Source organism: Anthonomus grandis, chromosome 4, assembly GCF_022605725.1.
Source record: "Anthonomus grandis grandis chromosome 4, icAntGran1.3, whole genome shotgun sequence".
Taxonomy (NCBI): Eukaryota; Metazoa; Arthropoda; class Insecta; order Coleoptera; family Curculionidae; genus Anthonomus; species Anthonomus grandis.
In genome coordinates this window covers 4,475,347-4,497,035 of record NC_065549.1, presented here as the reverse complement: position 1 = coordinate 4,497,035, position 21,689 = coordinate 4,475,347, and the positions used below count along the sequence as shown (strand labels likewise).

The 21,689-nt window shown below is 28.7% G+C and overlaps 1 protein-coding gene and 1 long non-coding RNA gene across 8 annotated transcripts in view; one reads left to right on the top strand and one right to left on the bottom strand.

The window, feature by feature from the left end:
* LOC126734838 (protein dead ringer-like) overlaps nt 1–21,689 on the bottom strand; it is a 235,509-nt gene that overhangs the window by 9,231 nt on the left and 204,589 nt on the right. For 4 of the 7 annotated variants that reach the window (XM_050438607.1, XM_050438609.1, XM_050438611.1 and 1 more), the window contains 4 exons: nt 13,536–13,719; nt 6,524–6,670; nt 6,182–6,442; nt 5,005–5,330 (listed from right to left, as the gene is read on the bottom strand). In XM_050438607.1, coding sequence (XP_050294564.1) covers nt 5,005–5,330; nt 6,182–6,442; nt 6,524–6,670; nt 13,536–13,719 — 918 coding nt within the window. The remainder of the gene's footprint in view (nt 1–5,004; nt 5,331–6,181; nt 6,443–6,523; nt 6,671–13,535; nt 13,720–21,689) is intronic. The other 3 variants (XM_050438610.1, XM_050438612.1, XM_050438608.1) reach the window with 2 other exon arrangements.
* Nucleotides 1–21,689, top strand: part of LOC126734852 (uncharacterized) — a 93,621-nt gene that overhangs the window by 62,412 nt on the left and 9,520 nt on the right. The gene's annotated exons all lie outside the window — the stretch shown is intronic.

Here is a 21,689-nt window from a genome sequence, read left to right as displayed (position 1 = left end):
TTATTTATTATTTCAGGCACTAGAGCACATAGATTTATTCAGGCATGCAAAGACAAGCATTTGTATCCAGGATATTGTATGTTTAGTCTAAGCAGTTGAATGAAGAATTATTACTTTTAAATTATGCAGTTGAGTGGTTTCATTATTCAAGGCGCTTAAAATTAATTTTTTTCTTAAATTTTAAACAGTTAAGCCCTAAAGAGTTTATTTAATTTTTGTTGTCAATTTTAAGTAAAAAAAAATTGTTATTTATTTATTTATTATTTCAGACACTAGGGCATTCAGATTTTTTCAGGCATGCAAAGACAGCCATTTGTATCCAGGGTATTGTTTAGCCCAGGCAGTTGGATCACGAATTATTACTTTTAAACTATGCAGTTGAGTGGTTTTATTATTCAAGGCAGTTGAAATATTAATTTTAAAAAAAATTGAAACAGTTAAGTCCTAAATAGTTTATTTATTTATTTATTATTTCAGGCACTAGGACATAAAGATTTTTTTAGGCATGTAAAGACAAGCATTTGTATCCAGGATAATGTATGTTTAGTCCAGGTAGTTGAACCAAGAATTATTACTTTTAAGTTATGCATTTGAGTGGTTTTATTATTCCAGGCAGTTAAAATATAAATTTTAAAAAAATTTGGAACAGTTGAGCCCTAACAGTTTAATTAATTTTTTTTGTTAATTTTAAATTAAAAAAATTGTTATTTATTTATTTAATATTTCAGGCACTAGGGCATATTGATTTTTTCAGGCATGCAAAGACAGCGATTTATATCCAGGATATTGTAGGCAGTTGAACCAAGAAGTACTACTTCTAACTAATGCAGTTGAGTGGTTTTATTATTCAAGACAGTAGAAATTATAATTAAAAAAAAATTGAAACTGTTAAGCCCTGAACAGTTTATTTAATTTTTTTTGCCAATTTTAAGTTAAAAAAATTGTTTTTTTTTTTAATTTATTTATTATTTCAGGCACTAGGGTATATAGATTTTTTCAGGCATTTAAAGACACCCATTTATATCCAGAAGATTGTGAGCAGTTGAACCAAGAAGTATTACTTCTAAATAATGCAGTTGAGTGGTTTTATTATTCAAGGCAGTTGAAATATTATTTTTTTAAAAATTTGAAAGAGTTAAGCCCTAAACAGTTTATTTAATTTTTTTTGTCAATTTTAAGTAAAAAAAAATTGTCATTTATTTATTTAATATCTCAGGCACTAGGGCATATAGAATTTTTGAGGCATGCAAAGATAACCATTTGTATCCGGGATATTGTATGCTTAGTCCAGGCAGTTGGACCAAGAATTATTACTTTTAAATTATGCAGTTGAGTGGTGTTATTATTCAAGGCAGTTGAAATAATAATTAAAAAAAAATGTAAAACAGTTAAGACCTAAATAGTTTATTTATTTATTTACTATTTCAGGCACTAGGATATATAGATTTTTTCAGGCATGAAAAGATAAGCATTTGTATCCAGTATAATGTATGTTTAGTCTAGGCAGTTAAACCAAAAATTATTACTTTTAAGGTGATCATTTGAGTGGTTTTATTATTCCAGGCAGTTGAAATATAAATTTAAAAAAAATTTGAAACAGTTGAGCCCTAAACAGTTTATTTAATTTTTTTTGTCAATTTTTATTTAAAAAAATTGGTCTTTATTTATTTATTTATTATTTCAGGCACTAGAGCATATTGATTTTTTCAGGCATGCAAAGACAAGCATTTGTATCCAGGATATTATTCCAGGCTTACTCCAGGCAGTTGAACCAAGAATTATTACTTTTAAATAATGCAGTTGCACGGTTTTATTTTTCAACGCAGTTAAAACTTACATTTTAGACAGTTAAGCCATAAAAAAATTTTTTTGTAAATTTTAAGTCATATTTTTTTATTTATTTCTCATTTCAGGCACTAGGATACATAGATTTATATCATAGATTATTTATATAATTTATGCACTTAAGTGGTTTTATTACCCAAGGTTGTTCAGCCATTGGGTTTATTTTATTTCAAGCATACAAAGCAATTTAGTCATTTTATTTATTCCAGGTAGTAAATATATTTTTTTTAATGAATACAAGTAGACTTATAATTAAAAAAAAATTGACGCCTACATTATTCATTATTAATTTAATACCAATATAATTTTGGAGTTAATTAATTATTATTTAAGGCACCAATTTTTGTCGGTATTATATAGTTAACTCAAAAATTCATCAGGTAGTTGATCTCTTAATATATATACATATATCTTAAATCTAAGGCAAATGAGCTTTGAATAATTTTTTAGATGAGGTAGCTTCCTGGACAACGAACACTCGAACTGTTGCATTTCGATTTTTATTTCAGGCAGTTAGGCATTAAATATTCACTTTTTATTAGGCATTCAGCTCTCAATTAGTTTTTTTCTAATTTCAAGCCAGTTGAGTAATTTTGCTTTTTTTTTATATATATAGATGACTAGTCTTATAGTAGTTGAAATCTTTTATTTTAGACTAATAATTCAGGTTCAAATAAAAATTCCAACTCTACAGTATCAATTAATATCTTTAATGCCGTTTGGAGTGGATGGATTTAGGTAGCTTGATTAGCAGTAGTTTATTCACAAAAGTCATCCATGGTGCTCTAACACTGTTGAGTCCAGTTTTTTTGCGTCAATTTCAGGCAATAAGTCGAAAAATTATTTTTTTATAAAAGGGAATTGAATGTTCTTAATATTTTAGGCATTTTTTTTTTTTGTCCTTAAATTTCCGGCATTAAAGTCAATAATTTTTTTTAACTCAAAGTATTTTTAAGTATTTTTCTCTAAGTATTTTTTATTAAAAGCAGTTAAAAGAATATAATATTCCAGGCAGTTAAGTATTCTTTTTGTCTTAAATTTCAGGCATTAAAGTCAAGAAATAAATATTTGTCCAAGGCAAGTTCCTTTAATTAACAATATTAAAACCATTAATTAATTTTTTATTTGAGGCAAATGAGTTCCATTTAATTCTTTAATTTAAGGCAGTAAAGCCATGGATTAATTTCATATTTGAGATAGTTAGGTGATTTTGTTATTCCAGGCAATTAAGTCCCTTCTTTTCTTAAATTTTTGGCAGTAAATTTAAGAATTAATTTATTATTAAGGGCAGTTGAATGATTTTAATATTCCAGGTAGTTAAGTTTTTTTATCCTTAACTTTCAAGCATTAGAGCCAAAAATTAATTATTTATTCAAGGCAGTTAAGCTATTTATTTCTTTAATTTCAGGAAATGAAACCATGAATTAATTTTTATTTCAGTCATAATTTGTTATTTTCGGAGAAGCAATTGAGCTATAACTTTTTTTAGTGTCAGATAGTGGTATCGTTTTATTCCTATTCTATTCCAGGCAGTTCAGGATATATTTAGGCCATAAATTATTTTTTCCAAATAATTTTAAAAGTAGTTTTATTATTTATTAAAGCACTTAAGCCATGACATTTATTACTATTACAGGCAGTTACGCTATAAATATTGTAATATTTCAGGAGGTAAAACCTACTCATATTTTACAGTTTTCAGTAGTAAAGTAAAAAAAAATCATATTTTTAGTAGGTAGTTGAGCTCTTAGTTATTTTTTAATTTCAGGCAGTAAAACTATAAATAATTTCTTAATTTAAGAGAGTTGGCACTTTTTTCATGACTTAAATAATCTATAGATCGTCAGCAGACTTAAAATACACCGACGTATTTCATATAGTTGACCCATGAATATTTTTTTTATTTCAAAGAAGTTAAATAATTTTATGATTTTAGGAAGTAATACTAAAAAATATTCGTTTTTTTATCAGGCACTTTACCTCTCAATTTTTGTTAATCTGTAAATATTTCTTTTACTATTCTAGAAATTTGATTGATTCAATTGTTATTTGTAATAGCATTTTTTTAAATTTTAGGTTCGGCATTATTTTACAAATTTTACGCAAATATCAGTTTTAAATAATAAAATCATTTAACCACCAGTTCACACGGTTACATTTTTCTAAGCAGCAGTTTATTTCCGATATTCAAAATTTCTCAAGCACTTTAGTTATTTTAGAATTTATTCTATTTATTCCTTAATTTTCAGGCGCTAAAGGTAATAATTAATTTTTTATTAAAGGCAGATGAATTCCTTTTTTTTTCTTAAAAATCAGGTAGTAAATTAAGAAATATATAAAAAAATCATATTTTATTAAAGGAAGTTGAATGATTCTAATACGCCAGGTAGGAAAACCAATAATTTTATTTAAGGCAGTTCAGTTCCATTTATTTCTCTAATATCAGACTCTGAAGGCAATAATTAATTTAAGAAATTAGGTGATTTTAAAATTCCAGGCAGATACCTTCTTCTCTTAAATTTAAGGTAGTAAAGCCAAGAATTCATTTTTTATTAAAAGCAGTTAAAAGAATTTAATATTCCAGGCAGTTGAATATTCTTTTTTTTCTTCAATTTCAGGCATTAAAGGCAAGAGTTAAATTTTTGTTCAAGGTCAGTTATTTCCTTCAATTTACAATACCAAAGTCAATAATTCATTTTTTATCTAAGGCAGTAAAGCCCTGGACTAATTTCATATTTAAGATAGTTAGGTGATTTTATTATTCCAGGCAATTAAGTCCCTTCTTTTCTTAAATTTCAGGCAGTAAATTTAAAAATTCATTTCTTATTAAAGAGAGTTGAATTATTTTAATATTCCAGTCAGATGAGCCTTTTTCGCCCTGAATTTAGGCAGTAAAGCAAAAAAATATTTTTTATTTAAGGCAGTTGAGCCAATATATTATTTCAGGCAGTTAGACCTCTTTTTTTTCTTAAATTTCAGACACTAAAGCCAATAAGTAATTTTTCATTTAAGGCAGTTGAGTCTCAATTTTCTGATTATTTAGCCCCTTTTTAGCCCCACTCGTAAATTTATTCTAAAGTTAAAGACATGCCGATAAAACAAGCACAAAAGAGGCATTTCAAGGACAAACTCCTCACACAGAACCTCACTAAAACTCACCTCTATTATTAATTTTAATATGCGTACTCCTATGTACAGGCGAGGCGGGTGAGTTCATTTTCGGCTCCTCCTCCTCCTCTTTGGTGATCCTCTTAGGCGGTGGCGGCGACTCCCTACACTCCGGTTCCCTCTTTATCGCCGTGGTGGGTTCCGAGAGGTTGATCGGCTCCTTTTGAGGCTCAACTTGAGGCTGATTATTGTTGTAGAGGTTAAAGAGGTTCATCCGCTGTTGCACCTCGAAGGGGGTGAGGGGTGAGGTGGCATTTGGAGGTGTGACGTCCCCTTGACGTGGAGGTGTCGTCGTGGTCGGTCTGGAATATAACGAACTAAAAAGTGATTAGTATGAGGGTTTATAAACATTTTTATATTTTCAGTATTAGTTTAATATAAGTTAACGAGTTTCTTTAGTAATAAGGTCTCACTCATTCAATGACCTCAAAATTCATAATTTAAGAATTGATTAAGAATTATAATTAATAAATTAATAAGTCATAGACGAAAAATCGAAAATATATATTTTTAATGCAAATATTAAAGTTTTTCTTAGTATTTTTATAGGATTAATTAAATAAATGTCAGAGAAAGTATTGAAGGTTATAGACTTTAAATCAATATGTTTTTATGATTCCAATATGTTTTAATCAATTGAGAGATGATTTTAAAGAGTATGTCAATTCAAAGTCAATGGAATATTAATTATAATCAGCCAAGGATTGATTCCAGCATTCACACTGTGATTTTACATACGAATTGACTCAATTATGACTCAAATACGTTAGTGATTCGAAATCAATAAAATATTTTGTAATTTTCTAAGAGACCCTTAGAACTGATTAAATAATTATCATTGTGACTCTAAAGAGTCATTGATTAAAATTAATTTATGTCATATCGATTTTCGTTGGTTGATAATTATTTAACTATCATCATATCAAGTAAAAATTAATTAAGAACTATAACTTTATACTAACTGGGTATTTAAGTATTAACTGAGATATTTGTAATGATTTAAGTACATTCCTTTGGATGGAAATTAATTAACTAATTATCATTGGAATTTTAATTATATATTACTAGAGACTTTTGATAGCTAAAGATTAATTTATTAAATTATCACGGTATTTCAACCACCTCAATATTATTTTAAGAAACTCGTATAATAGTCCAGCCAACTTACCTCATATCAGTCTTATTCAACAACTTAATGTACTCCATCATTCTGGCTTCGAATTCACTTGGGGCCAAGTTGGGTAGACCAGGCAACGGTCCACCGCCGTTCATCGGTTGATTCATCGGGGGCGGATGACTGGGATGGTGAACCCCGTTATGTAACGCCACCCCTCCGGCCATCACAGAATTCATCCTGGCGGCTAACTGTTGTTGCTGGGCCGCAGAGACCAAGGAGAGCGGGTTGAGTTGGTGCGTGGGGTTTGGAGATCTACAAAGAAAATGACGGATTAAAGAGGTTTTTTGATGGAAAACCGAGTTTTTCTTTCACGTAAGGGTGGTGAAAACTTACTCGTACCCGTACCTGGCCATGCCATCGTATTGCCCGTAGCTGCTCCGTCGACCTTCCCTTCGGTTACCGTCGATGGCCGCCTGGAGTTCCGCGGGGGTGCTCAGTTGACGTTTATCACATTCGTAGGGGTATAAATATTTCATATATCTGAAAAAAATAAGTTGGAATTCAGTTAATGGATCAAGGAAGCTTTGATGGCTTGAATTCAGAACTAAATAAAATCTTTAACCAAGGAATTTCTTAGAATTTTAGGCAGTTAAGTTAGTCTTAAGTATTCCAGGTGTTTTTTACTCAACTGTCTGATTCTAGGCAGTCGAAATACCAATTTTTTTTACCTTTTCAGACAGTAATGGAATATTTTAGGCAGGTTTTATAGTGCCTACCACTCATTTGCCTAATTTTAGATATTTGAGCTTTGATTTTTTTTGTATCAAAGATCAGAAGTTTGTTTAAGCAGATGAGTACCTTTTTTTTTCATTAAATTTTAGGTAGTTAAACTATGAATTTCTTTTCAGGCAATTAAGTACAATTTTTTTTTTCTAGACAGTTGAGCTTAGACTGTCAGATTTTTGATTTTATTTCAAGTACTTGTACTATTGATTTTTCTAATTTAATCAGTAATTTCAATATCTCAGAGAACTTTTATTTCTTTGATTAAACTACTAAATTATCTTATTTTAGACAGTTGAGATAGTGAATTTGTTTTTGCTACTTTAGGGTGTCAAGAATGTATTTTTTGATAGGCAGTTGAAGCATGCCATTTTTCGTCAGGCAGTAGTACCTATAAAAAAGTAAGTACCACAAGAAGGCAGTAGTAAACGCCCATTCAACGAGAATTAATATTTTATTTTAGGCAATTAAGTCATGGATCTTTTTTTCCAGGCAGTTGAGCCCACGCAACGGATGTATAGTTTTATTCCAGATAGCTCTTATTAGTTTAACTGAAACTGCTTAAGTGACTAATTCTAGGTAGTTAAGATATTGTTTTTTTTTTGCATTTTTTTCTCACTGAATTTTTGTTGTTAGATTTTAGTCATTTAAACTACGTGTTTCTTTCCAGGCAACTGAGCAAACAATTTTATTCTTCCAGGCAGTTAAGTTCAGGCAGTGAGATTTATCATTTTCTCTTGGTAGGTAAGCCATAGATCTTTTTCTAGGCAGTTTTGTCATGAATTCTTAATTTTGTTTTAGGCCGTTATGTAAGTTGTTTTATTATTCTAGGCATTCGCCTAATTTTAGGCGAATAAACAATTTTTTTGTAATTTCTCATTATCAACAGTTTATTTTCCCTTAGGCAGTTGAAATATGAATTCCTTTTCCAGGCAATAGTGCCTATGAAACGTTTTGTTTTTAATTGCATGTATGAATTGGATTCAACTATGAAATGAAGTATGCAATTAATTTTTTTTTCCAGGCAGTTGAACCATTCAGCGAGATTTCTTAATTTATTTCAAGCAGTTAAATTATAAATGTCTTTTCTATGCATTCATCTTATTGTGGTAGTTGAGTGGTTTTATTATTACTACATCTATTCAAACTCTGTAATTTATTTAGGGCACTTAAGTAATTTTTTAATGTTAGGCAGTTGAAATTTACCAGGATTAATAAGCAAACAGTCAAGCTAAAATTGTTTTCACAAGCAAATGAGCTATACGATACACATATAAAATCCTGATTCATTTCTTCCAATTTTTTTCCATTTTTTTTTGAATACACATGCCAGCAATAATTAAACTGCTTAAAATAGAAAAAAACATATTTTGTATGTATGTAGTTCCTGAAAAAAGCTTAACTGCCTGAAATAAGATAAGAATAATAAAATAGAATAAGAAGCACAATTTATCAAAATTTTAAAAAAATACCCGAAAAGTGCCAAGTGCCTGAATTTTTTTCCAGTAAAGGCATCAAGCCATATAGACTGGTATCATAGTTTGTATAGACTTAGGGCCTAAAACAAAGGCACAACTGTCTGGAATAAGATAATAAATCACATGTCAAAAATTTTAAAAAAATATATACTTAGTGCCTGAAATTTTCAAAAAATTGTATGATAAAATTACTTAAGTGCCTAAAATTAACAAAAATTACGATATCTAAGTCATATAGAATTAAGACAAATTTCTAGACTAAACTGCCTGTACAACAAAAGCAATTGATTTCATTTCGTAAAATTTCAGACACATCAACCAATAGATATTTTCTTTAACTTCCAAGATACTTTTCTCAATTATTCTTTTTATTTTTGGAAAAAATGCTGAGATAGATATACATTAGTTCTATCAGAAGAAATTATGTTCCAATTTTTAGGTCTCTACATTCTATAGTTTTAAAGATATTAGCAATTCATCTTTAAAAATTTACTTTTTTTTTAAGCGAATTTCGTCAACTTCCAAGACTGATTTTTATTTTTTTTTTAATTTTTAAAAAAAATGCTGAATTAGGTGTCAAATGATTTTATTATAAGAACTTGTGTTTCAATTTTCAGATCTTTAACTTCTGTAGTTTTAGAGATATGAGCAATTAATCCTTATAAATTCACTCTTTTTTTAAGCGAATTTTTTCAACTTCCAAGACTGAATTCTTAATTTTCTTTTAAATTTTTAGAAAAAATGCTGAAATAGGTATCAAATGATTTTATTATAAGAACTTGTGTTTCAATTTTCAGATCTCTAGATTGTATATTTTTAGAGATAAAAGCAATTAATCCTTATAAATTCACTCTTTTTTTGAAGAATTTTTTCAACTTCCAAGACTGAATTTTCATTTTTTTTTAATTTAAAAAAAAATACTGAAATAGGTATCCAATGATTTTATTATAAGAACTTGGGTTCCAATTTTTAGATCTCGAACTTCTGTAGTTTAAGAGGAATTAAGCTTTATAAATTCACTCTTTTTTTAAGCAAATTTTTCCAACTTCCAAGACTGATTTTTCATTTTTATTTTAAGTTTTAGAAAAAATGCCGAAATAGGTATCCAATGATTTTATTATAAGAACTTACGTTCCAATTTTCAGATCTCTAAATTCTATAGTTTTAGAGATATGAGCAATTAATCTTTATAAATTCACTCTTTTTTAAGCGAATTATTTGAATTTTCAAGACTGATTTTTAATTTTTTTTAATTTTTAGAAAAAATGCTGAAATAGGTATCCAATGATTTTATTATAAAAATTTATTTTATTATTTACATTTCGAGATATGAGCAAAAAAGTATAAAAAAGCAGTACAAACCCTTGATAACATAAACGATTGAATTGTTAAAACATATTGACGAGTCATTTGTTATATAAATTTAAAACGGTTAAGTAATTTGAATATTCTAAGCACTTAAGATATTTTACTGATTTGATATTACTGAGTTACGGCTATATAAATATTTAATGCAGATAAGTTAAAATATCCATGCTTTAATAAAACATTCCTGCTATTCCTTTTCAAAACAAACCCAGTTTATTCCCAAGAAACCGTTTCCAACAATTACGCCCATTAAAAATAGTTAGTTCGGTTTTTATGAACGTTTTTAACCGGGAACGATTACACTGGCATATAGTGTTATTTAAATTATACGCCCCGAACCAATTACCAATATAATTTAATATTACGAGTTCGGCCATTAAAATGAAAAACTTTTAAACCGACTTATATTATTTCACCAAAAGCAAGGGCATAAAATTCCGGCAATAAATCATTTTTATTCAATATAATTAACCTCAAAACTGCTTATAATAATTAAAAGAGGATTTAAGGTCTTTCGGGGTTTACTCCTTTCGTCTCTCTCTCTCTGACTCGCTGTATCTTTTATAGACCTTTCTGACTGATGTATCAGTTTATAGCGTATGATTTAAATTTTTATTGACATTCGGTTGTAAATCAACTTTCGAATCCCGAAATGGCGGACCGTGTTTAAAAGTTAAAAAAAAATCGTTTCTGCCACGGTCGCTTAAATTATATAATGACCTTTTGGCTTTTTATATACATATATATTAAGTTTTATGTTTATTTTATTGTTGGGAAAATTAACGGGCGGGCCCTTGAGGACCCTTTTCTTATTTAAATGATTTTTTGACTATTAAATTTACCGATAAACAACATGAAACTCAGTGCATAACTTAAATGGTGACCATATATATCTTAATATAAATTTAATTTACGGTGTTAATCAATATAAATTTTGCCTAAAATTGCAAAAAAAAATTAACAATTTTATCAAGATTGTGTGTATCAAGAAGTGCCTAAAATATATTTTTTTATATTACACAGTAAAAGCATTAATTTTTTTCTGTAAATAGGCAATTAGGGAAGGCACGAATTTTTTTGGAAGCAAATGTATGTTTAATTATTTAAATGGAATGAGTTTTGCCTTATTTCAAACAGTTGGTTCATACACATTTTTCAAGTTTTAGGCAGCTTGACTCATCGACTTTTTTCAATAATAATATTCCAGACAGTTATCCCTAATATAAGATAAAAAAAAAGGTGACCTGCCCAGGCACTAAATACTGAAAGAATCTATAGCGCTTAACTACCCTGAAGTGCCTGGAATAATAAAATAAGTTAATTGAAATGGGTATAATTGAAAAAAGTGATCCTGCAGCCTTGACTACTTTTAATTTTATTCTAGGGAGTTTTATGAACTTTCATTATTCTAGACTAAATTGCTTCTTGTTTTCAATCGCTTTAAATTAAATTAAAATTTAATTTTCCAGGCAGTTGAATCGCCTTCAAGAACTAAAATTCAGGCAGCTCTGAAGCAAAGGAGCTTTAAGTGTTTTTATACATTCAGGCATTAGGAAGGTCATATCCATTTAGATTATGCATTACTTATAAAAAAAAGCTGAAAGTAATTGTAAAAAAAATTGTAGATACATTTTTTGTGTAACTACGTGAAAATAAAAATAATTTAAGGTAGTTCAACTGAAAAAATATTTTTGTTTTCAATTACTTTCATGTCTATAAAATCTTAAATTTTTAGAATATCCAGACATTTCAAATAGCTATTGATTTTCTTCCAGGCTTTTGTAAAAAATAATTTAAAAAAATAATTTTCCATATTTTCCAGGATTTTTTTATGACTTCCAGGCATTGGAAATGATACTTTATAAATATTAAAAAAAAAAAATACTTCAACTACTTGAAATTTTAAGGCCTTCAAATGGATTGAACTGCCTAAAAAACGTGAGTTAATTATAAAAAAATTCCAGGCACCTGAAGCCATTATTTAAGAACAATACTTTAACTGCTTAAGATTTAAGAGAATTATGAAAGGGTTCTTTAAGGCAGTTGCAAAAGTCATTTAACCAAATTTGCTGGTGAAAAATGTCCTCAACTGCCTGGAAAAGTCTTTAATTATTTAGTAAATATTCCAAAAAGTAGATAAGTAAATTCCAAAAGTGTATAATTGAAAAAAGTGATCCAGCACCCTTGACTACTTTTAATTTTATTCTAGGGAGTTTTATGAACTTTGATTATTCTAGACTAAATTGCTTTTTGTTTTTAATCGCTTTAAATTGAAAAAATCCAGGCAGCAAAAAAAGATTTTTAATTAAATAAAAATTTAATTTTCCAGGCAGTTGAATCGGCTTCAAGAACTTTCAAATTTAGGCAGCTCTGAAGCAAAGGAGCTTTAAGTATTTTTATGCATTCTGGCATTAGGAAGGTCATATCCATTTAGATGTATAGTAATGCATAATTACGTATTCAAAAAAAAACAGAAAGTAATTGTAAAAAAAATTGTAGATACATTTTTGTCGAGTTTAACTACGTGAAAATACAGATAATTTAAGGCAGTTGAAACTCTTCAATTACTCTTTGCTTTCAATTATTTCCATGTCTATAAAATCTTAAATTTTTAGAATATCTAGACATTTCAAATAACTGTTTATTTTATTCCAGGCATTTGAAAAAAATATTTTAAATAAATAATTTTTCATATTTTCCAGGATTTTTTTTTATGAATTCCAGGCATTGGGAATATTATTTTATAAATGTTAAAAAAAATACTTCAACTACTTGAAACTTTAAGGCCTCAAATAGATTGAACTGCCTGAAAAACGTGATTTAATTATAAAAAAAAACAAGCACCTGAAGCGATTAATTGAGAGCATTACTTTAACTGCTTAAAATTTAAGAGAATTATAAAAGGGTTCTTTAAGGCAGTTGCAAAAGTCATTCCAAACCAAACTGGTGAAAAATGTCCTCAACTGCCTGGAAAAGTCTTTAATTATTTAGTAATTATTCCAAAAAGTAACTACAACTGCTTTAAATAATCACCTAAAACGAAAAATTTCAATTTTGCTCAAGTTTTCTAAAAAATAATTAAAATTGACTGAAAACAAATTTAAATAAAATAAGACTTTATGTAAGGAATAGCTCTGAAAAAAAGGAAAAAAAATCAAATTCATGGAGAATGGATTCAATTATTCAAAGAACTCTGGAGAAAATTAAGATAATCATAAAAATAAATACAGCTGCTCTAAAAAAATACAAAGAGACGTTAATCACTTTAACTGGAAAATTTCTGCAATTATTGATTTTTCAGAAACTTTTGGATAATCATCAGAATGCATGAAAAAATTTTCTAATTAGGCCAGAATTTTTGAGAACTTTCATATTTAGATAAAAATTTGGAAAAAATAACTACGACTGCTCTGAAGGGTTTGAAGTCCACAAAGCAAAATTAAAAACGAGATAATTTTGATAAATTTTTGGAAATAATTTAACAAGACGTTTGCCACTTTAACTGCCTCGAACATTCGTGAGAATTTTCTGAAAAGTCTCTAAAATCTCCTAATTGAACTTTCGGCTTTTGACAAAATTAACAAAAAAATTACTGCATAGATACAAGATTCTGCTCAAGATTCAGGCATCAGGTAGGTCATAACCATTGACAAATTTTGTAAGAAAGATTCAGCCTAAAAATATCATATAAAAATGTATGCAATGACCATTTAAGTTATGCTTAAAAAATGGATAAATGTTCATTAATTTTAAGGGAAATGGTGAGATATACTTACTGTGTCCTTAATGTAAATGCGGCCGAGGTAATCGATGAGGGTAAGTGAAGCCCCTTAATAATTTCTTGCCATAATTTCTTATTAATAACGTCAACTAAGCCCCCACGTGCGATTACCAGATTATATAACTCGTACAGGTCCAATACCGATTTCGCCATAATTGGAAGTCTATTGATGGGAGTCCCTGAAAAGAGAGAAAAATAAATACATTAACAAGATTCCCCCTGGGATATGGTTACATTCTTGTCCGTTTCATCACGTACAAAAATGACTTTTCCGTCTCTTTTTTTTTCGTTCCTGATGTGTCGCAGCAGACAGTCGGATCGAAAACATTTGTTTGAAAAAGAATAAGAGGCATATAGTGTATAATTACGACGAGCTGGAAATAGAAATGCCAAATCATAATCTACGGCTCTAAAATTAAATAAATCATCCGTCGCGGTGTGTACCGAGACGCGCGACTGCGAGAAATGAAAACAAAACTTAATGATTTTTTTCTCGTTTTTCTGAAATGATCATTAGTGAGGTTATTGAGGAGTTTTATAGGAAATTTTTAGTTTTGTGGAACTGCAGAGGATTTTGTTTTTGTGAGGATCGAGGTCATGATGTTTAGCCAAAATCATTTTCTAAAGTTGAGAATTTTGACATGCATTATATTGAGAAAGAATGAAAATAATATTTTTATGCAAAAAAACTAGGGGTATGTACTGGTTCAGTGTTTTCCCACTTACTTAGAAACTGTACATTTTCAGAAACAAATGGATAAGATACTTTTTATAGAAAATTTATTTTTCTCTTATTTGATATATATTAGAAGCCGCAATACTTATTAAATCTCAAGAAACAAAGCAATGGACATCTTTATACAAAAAGTTCAGGTTGGTTCAGTTTTCTTTGGTTTTCTCAAAAACTATGCAATTTTCAAGAAAGACTCATAAGACTTTTTTAAAGAGAATTTAATTCCATAGAATTTGATATGCATTACAACTAAATACAAAGCAAATAATATTTTAATGCAAGAGAACTAGGGGTACGTATTAGTTCAGTTTTTTGCCATTTACTAAGAAACTATGCATTTTCAGAAAAAAATTAATAAGACACTTTTTGCAGAGAATTTAATTTCCTTTCATTTATTATTCATTACAACCCTCAATACTTAATTTAACTCAAGAAACAAGGCAATGGATGCGACGTCTGTTTGCAAAAAGTCCAGGTTGGTTCAGTTGTCTTTGATTTTCTCAAAAACTATGTAATTTTCAAAAAAGACTTATTTCCTATCTTCCTTTTCCTATTTATTAAGAAACTATGCATTTTCAGAAAAAAAATTATAAGACACTTTTTACAGAGAATTTAATTTCCTTTCAATTACTATTCATTTCAACCCTCAATACCTTATTTAACTCAAGAAACAAGGCAATGGACACCTTTCTGCAAAAAGTCCAGGTTGGTTCAGTTTTTTTTGGTTTTCTCAAAAACTATGCAAGTTTTGAGAAAGACTAATGGGACTTTTTTAAACAGAATTTCATTTCCTAAAATTTGATGTGCATTACAGCTAAATACAAAAAAAAATAATATTTTTATGCAAGAGAACTAGGGGTACGTATTAGTTCAGTTTTTTGCCATTTACTAAGAAACTATGCATTTACACAAAAAAAAACATAAGACACTTTTAAAAGAGAATTTAATTTTCTTTCATTAAATATTCGTTACAACCCTCAATACTTTATTTAACTCAAGAAAAAAAGCAATGGACATCTTTCTGCAAAAAGTCTAGTTTGGTTCAGTTGTCTTTGGTTTTCTCAAAAACTATGTAATTTTCAAGAAAGACTTATAAGACTTTTTTAAAGAGAATTTAATTTCATAGAGTTTGATGTGCATTACAACTAAATACAAAACAAATAATATTTGTATGCAAGAGAACTAGGGGTACGTATTAGTTCAGTTTTTTCCCATTTACTAAGAAACTATGCATTTTCAGAAAAAAATTCATAAGACACTTTTTACAGAGAATTTTATTTGCTTTCATTTAATATTCGTTACAACCCTCAATACTTTATTTAACTCAAGAAAAAAAGCAATGGACATCTTTCTGCAAAAAGTCTAGTTTGGTTCAGTTGTCTTTGGTTTTCTCAAAAACTATGTAATTTTCAAGAAAGACTTATAAGACTTTTTTAAAGAGAATTTAATTTCATAGAGTTTGATGTGCATTACAACTAAATACAAAACAAATAATATTTGTATGCAAGAGAACTAGGGGTACGTATTAGTTCAGTTTTTTCCCATTTACTAAGAAACTATGCATTTTCAGAAAAAAATTCATAAGACACTTTTTACAGAGAATTTTATTTGCTTTCATTTAATATTCATTACAACCCTCAATACTTTATTTAATTTAAGAAACAACGCAATGGACGTCTTTCTGCAAAAAGTCCAGGTTGGTTCAGTTTTTTGCCATTTACTAAGAAACTATGCATTTTCAGAAAAAAAATCATAAAATACTTTTGAAAGAGAATGTAATTTCCTTTTATTTAATATTCATTACAACCCTCAATACTTTATTTAATTCAAGAAATAGAAATATAAGTTAAGTAACATCGCAATAGACATCTTAACTCAAGAATCAAGGAAAAATGACACCTTTAAGCAAAAATTCTAGATTTGTTCAGTTTTCTCAAAAACTATGCAACTTTCAAGAAAAAATCCAAAGACTTTTTTTAAAGAGAATTTTATGCCCTGGAATTTGATATACATTACATCTAAAAGTAAAGCAAATTATATTTTTATGCAAAAGAACTAGGAGTACGTATTGGTTCAGTTTTGTTCCATTTACATAGAGAATATGCATTTTCGGAAAAAAAATTATAAGACAATTTTTTAAGGAAATTTATTTTTCTCTCATTTGATATTTGTAACAACCCGAAATACTGATTAGATTTCGATAAACAAGGCAATGGACATCTTCATGCAAAAACTTCGGGTTGGTTCAGTTTTCTTTAGTTTCCTCAAAAACTATGCAATTTTCAAGAAACAGTTGTAAGACTTTTATAACGAGAATTTAATTTCCTAAAATCTGATGTGCGTTACAACTAAAAACAGAGCAAATAATTTTTTATGCAAAAGAACTAGGGGTATCTACGTATTGGTTCAGTTTTTGCCCATTTACTGAAATACTATGCATTTTCATAAAAAAAATGATTACACCCTTTTTGAAAAAAAATTAATTTCCTCTTATTCGATATGTATTACAAGCCTGAATACTTTTTTAAACTCAAGAAATAAGGCAAATGACACCTTTATGCAAAAAATCTTGGTTGGTTCAGTTTTTCCTACTTTTCTCAAAAATGATGCAATTTTCAAGAAAAAATCATAAGACTTTTTTAAAAAGAATTTATTTCTCTATAATTTAATGTGCATTACAACTAGGATTCAAATAAATTATATTTTTACGCAAAAGAACTAGGGGTACGAATTGGATCAGTTTTTCTTTATTTACTTCAAAACTATGCATTTTAGAAAAAAGACCCTTAAGACACTTTTTAAAGAAAATTTAATTTCCTTTCATTTGATGTACACTTAGAACATTGAAAGGCTAGAATTAGTAAACAACAACTTTGTTTGAGTCCAACATGTGCACAGCGGCAAGAGGGGTGTTTTGTTTACAAACATATTTGCCGATTCTCTGTTGTCAAGTCGACGCAAATTTCCAACGGAGGAAATTTTTAGCTATATTTTAACAACCATTATAACGTTAATTTAACTTATTTGTGTTGTATTTTATAGGAAAATTTAAAATAAAAATTATAAATACTGCAATTAACCTATTTTAAGAATAAATATAATATCCTTAAGCAAAAAAAAAACAAAATTATTAATATTCTTATCCCTAAAACTGCTTCTAAAAAATTTGAAGCGACAACACCGGAGCTTAAGCGTCTGAACCATATGCGTAGTGTCATCTGTCAAACGGCTTTTTGTTTATTTTCGGGATTCGTGTATTTTCTTTAATTTTCGGTTTCAAAAGGAAAAAGGCCACATTTTAGTGTTTTTTTTAAATTGCTAGGATGGGAAAAACTTGTGTCGTTTGTGTCGCATCATGATAAAAAGGTGATTAAAGCCGATCTTTTCACAAGTAAGTACCGATACTTTCATAACATCACATCATGGGGTAACCATCATCATAAACGTAGAATAGGGGATCTTATAGATAAACCTAATAAAAACTTGAATGTGAAAGTGTGGGTAAAATACCAAAATATTTATATTTTTAAATCTAAATATTTTTTTGAACATATTCATCCATCAATAGGCTATAAAAATATAAAACTAGAATTTTGTCCCTGGTTTTATTACAGGATTTTATGTTTTTTTGTTGTTGTTTTGGCAGAAAGAAGGCATACCTAATAACCATGTACCTCTCTATGTATAGTTATGTTTTTTTAATATAGACATTAGGTAGATAGATGAAATTACTAATTTTTTATTGCCGTTAAAGAATTTTGAAAATAATTTAGATATTGATATCTATGTATAAAGTTAATTCTGTCTTTCCCTAAAATTTGGTCGATATTTTTTTTTTGTTTTACATACAGTATAAAAAAATCGTCACAAAAAGGATTAGTGTTACTCATATAAGCTTTATTTATACCTAATACTTATTAAATTAGGTATGGATGTAAAACTATTTTTTTACTAGGATTTCTGATGCACTGGTTAAAAACACAGCAGCTGATAATTCAGTTAATTTACCAAGTGATTTACCCTTCAAAGCTGCAGGAATAGCTTTCCTGAAGAGTGCAAAAACTTCTTTAGCTTCCAAAATGGTATATAGTACAAACAGTGAAGCTGATATAGACAAGTATGGATAATTAAAATAGATTAATATTCTAGATACACCAAATTTTGTATAATTATAGATCTGATCATTCATCATTAACAATAACTGCATCTGAGATTAATAGTTCTACAGTAACCGTGGGGTCTAGGTCAACAATTACTATTTCTCATCCAAGCCGTTTTTGTTTAACTGCTACATATTCCCTGACTCTGCCAAGGAAAAGGTAAAAATACACTCAAAATAGACTACTAGTTTTATGCCATGTATCATCCTATTCTATATATCTTATTTAAAAGTGATATAGTATTTTATTGTGTTATATTTGTTTAATTAAATGCAATTAATTGGTAATACTATATTTTTATGTATATTATTCTAGGGTAAAATCAAAATGATATCCTGAGGACCTAAGCACTGATGATTCCACCGTTTCAAAAGCTAAATCACTTGTTACCAAATTATGGAAAAAAAATAAAGAGCATAAAATTAAAATTCGAAGATTGCAATAAACAAATTTGCCCCAAAGAAATTGAATTAGATGTCTCAAGTCATTATTAAAATACTTAAGAAATAATAACATGATTTTTGAAAAAGCCCAACATACTACATATTTTATTTGACTTGTAAAAGTACTTGTTTGTATATTTTTACTAATAAACTATTTAATCTAATCTATTGTACATAGTCTTTATTCTTAGGTAAGCTTTGTTTTTTAGTATAAATAAATATGATATAATATTTGGTATTAGGTATTATATAGGTCACTGTTAAATGTCTCAAAACCATTGTACAGGCTAAATACTCATAATAAAAATATATTAACTTATAACCTAACTTATAACCTATAAAAAACCTGCAACTCCTTCACAATTTAAACCTCCTTGTAGTTTTAACTCTTTCCGCTGAATCAATACTGTCCCTTTGAAAAAGTCAGCACCATAGAAGTATATATTATGTGATATAAAGTAAGTGATGTAAACCTGAGTTTTGTCCAATATAATAATAACAATAAGATTTTGCAAAATGTTAATAATTTGTGTCTTAAAACATGATTTATTAAGAAATCTATAATTTTATATTAAAATATTTAATTTCCATAAAAATGCTTTGACAAAAATGGTGCCTTTTATTAGGACCTTCCTCTAACGAAGTCCGTTAAAAAAACACATAAATAGCTCATAAATGGTAATATTACTTATACTCAAACTCTATAATAATTAATAAAAATTTATCAGGTAAATATTTGTTGACGACGTCACTGGTAGAGAGTGCTTGTATGAGTGGCATAAACAATGGGATCGAGCGGCGTTGCGATGCCATTACCGTTTTCTCGTTTCTTCGTACTTTATTTTCATTTATTTAAAGTTAATATTGACTTCGATATAGAGGATTTTATCAAATTTATTTTTAAAAAATGCTTGATATTTTATTAAAGGGGAGCAGTAGTATTGTTTTGAGCCTTCGGAAACAACTGAAAATTTTTATGATATTATAAAGTGATTTTTGCCATTTCTGTATAAGCATTTGGCATCATGGCATCAGAGATATTGCAAGCAAACAAACCTGTCCATAGTTCCACGGCATGCTACTTCTAGCCTTTCAATGTTCTAAGGATGTACATTACCCTCAATACTTTTTTAATACTCAATCAAGAACATGTTTTTGCAACCAGCATAACTATAAGTTGAGTCCGATGATGATGAGTTATCTTATTGAATACAACATTCTTGAAACAAGATTAGCATTTTATTTTGTGTAGAAAAGACTTCAAAACTACTAAATTGTAAAGAAAATTGGACCTGCAGACTCATCCCTTCATACTTTTTTTGCACTGTACTAATTGTATCCCTTCCACTTTGTTTTGATACTACTAAAATATTCATTGCTTTTTTACTAGTTTCAAGTTTTCTATTTTGCCCTCCCGTAACACTAAACGGTTCTTCATATCTTTATTTTCAAGGCCCTGATTTCCGTGCATTAAAAGGCAAATATACCAAGAATATATAATAAAATTTGAATTTCCATGTATACAATTGTCAGTTAAGAACTATTAATATTTGTAAATTTTAGAACTGCTGCTTACGCACCCATAACATACTAAAACAGTGAAATCTATAAAGATTCCCTTACTTTTATCCGCCATATGGTCAGTTTCTGTCATAAAACGCTTTACATTCATATTTACGACGACGTACAAGAAGAAGAAGAAGAGGAACGTCATGATTTTAATGCCGAAACCAAAAATGTACGTCATTAAAATCGAATGGTGTACCGCACACTGGCAATATATCAACCGCGATCCACATAATAAACATCCAGACACAAAAGCCATTCGGACCATTAAAGTCCCAAGTGCAACAATATGTCGTGAATCCTTTTGATCTGAGGGTGGAAAATCGGGCATTTTTTGGTTCTTTTGATCGGAGATGTATGTCAATCAGATAAGTAGTTTAAGGAAAAAAGGGACAGTGTGACAACGTGGTAAGACCGATATATACATAAAACGTAAAATGTCTTTTTGACTTGTGTCCGACGTATACGGGACGTCGTAAAGACCTTGTAGAGAGAGCACATTGAAACGATATTTTATGCGAGAGTGACGTTTATGAATTAAAATTTGTGGGTGCTTATGAGTAATGGCAACGATATAAAATCAGGAAAAAGTGATTTAATACGTATCGGTTTGTGTTCTGCCGTTTTATATACCGTGACTAAGATTTTATGTATATACCAGTAATAAATAGAACGGAATAATAAACGAGGATTATTGTTTATGATGCGTCTCTTTTGGCTCTTAAAATGTATGGATTCTATTGAATTCTTGAATCCGAACATTAAACATTGACCACCTACTTTCCCAAGTAAGTATGGTCATTTTCATGAATTAAATAATTGAATTACATGTGACTGAAATTTAAGAAAAAAACTGTTAAAAAAAATCAAAAGATACTGTTGACTATTTTGCCAAGAAGTAATATTTTCAGGCTGTAACATTTTTAGCCTTTTTGTTTCGTCCAGGCAGTTAAAACAAATATTTATTTCTTTTAGATGTCATTTGCCTTGTTTCCCTAATATAAAACAGTATTGCGGGTTGTAATGTATATCAAATGAAAGGAAATTAAATTTCCTTCAAATAGTATCTTATGAGTTTTTTTCTGAAAACGCATAGTTTTTAAATAAATGAGGAAAAACTGAACTTGCACGTACCCCTAGTTCTTTTGCATCAAAATACTATTTGCTTTATTTATAGTTGTAATGCACATTAAATTACAGGGTATTAAATTCACTTTAAAAAAGTCTAATAAGTTTTTCTTGTTAAT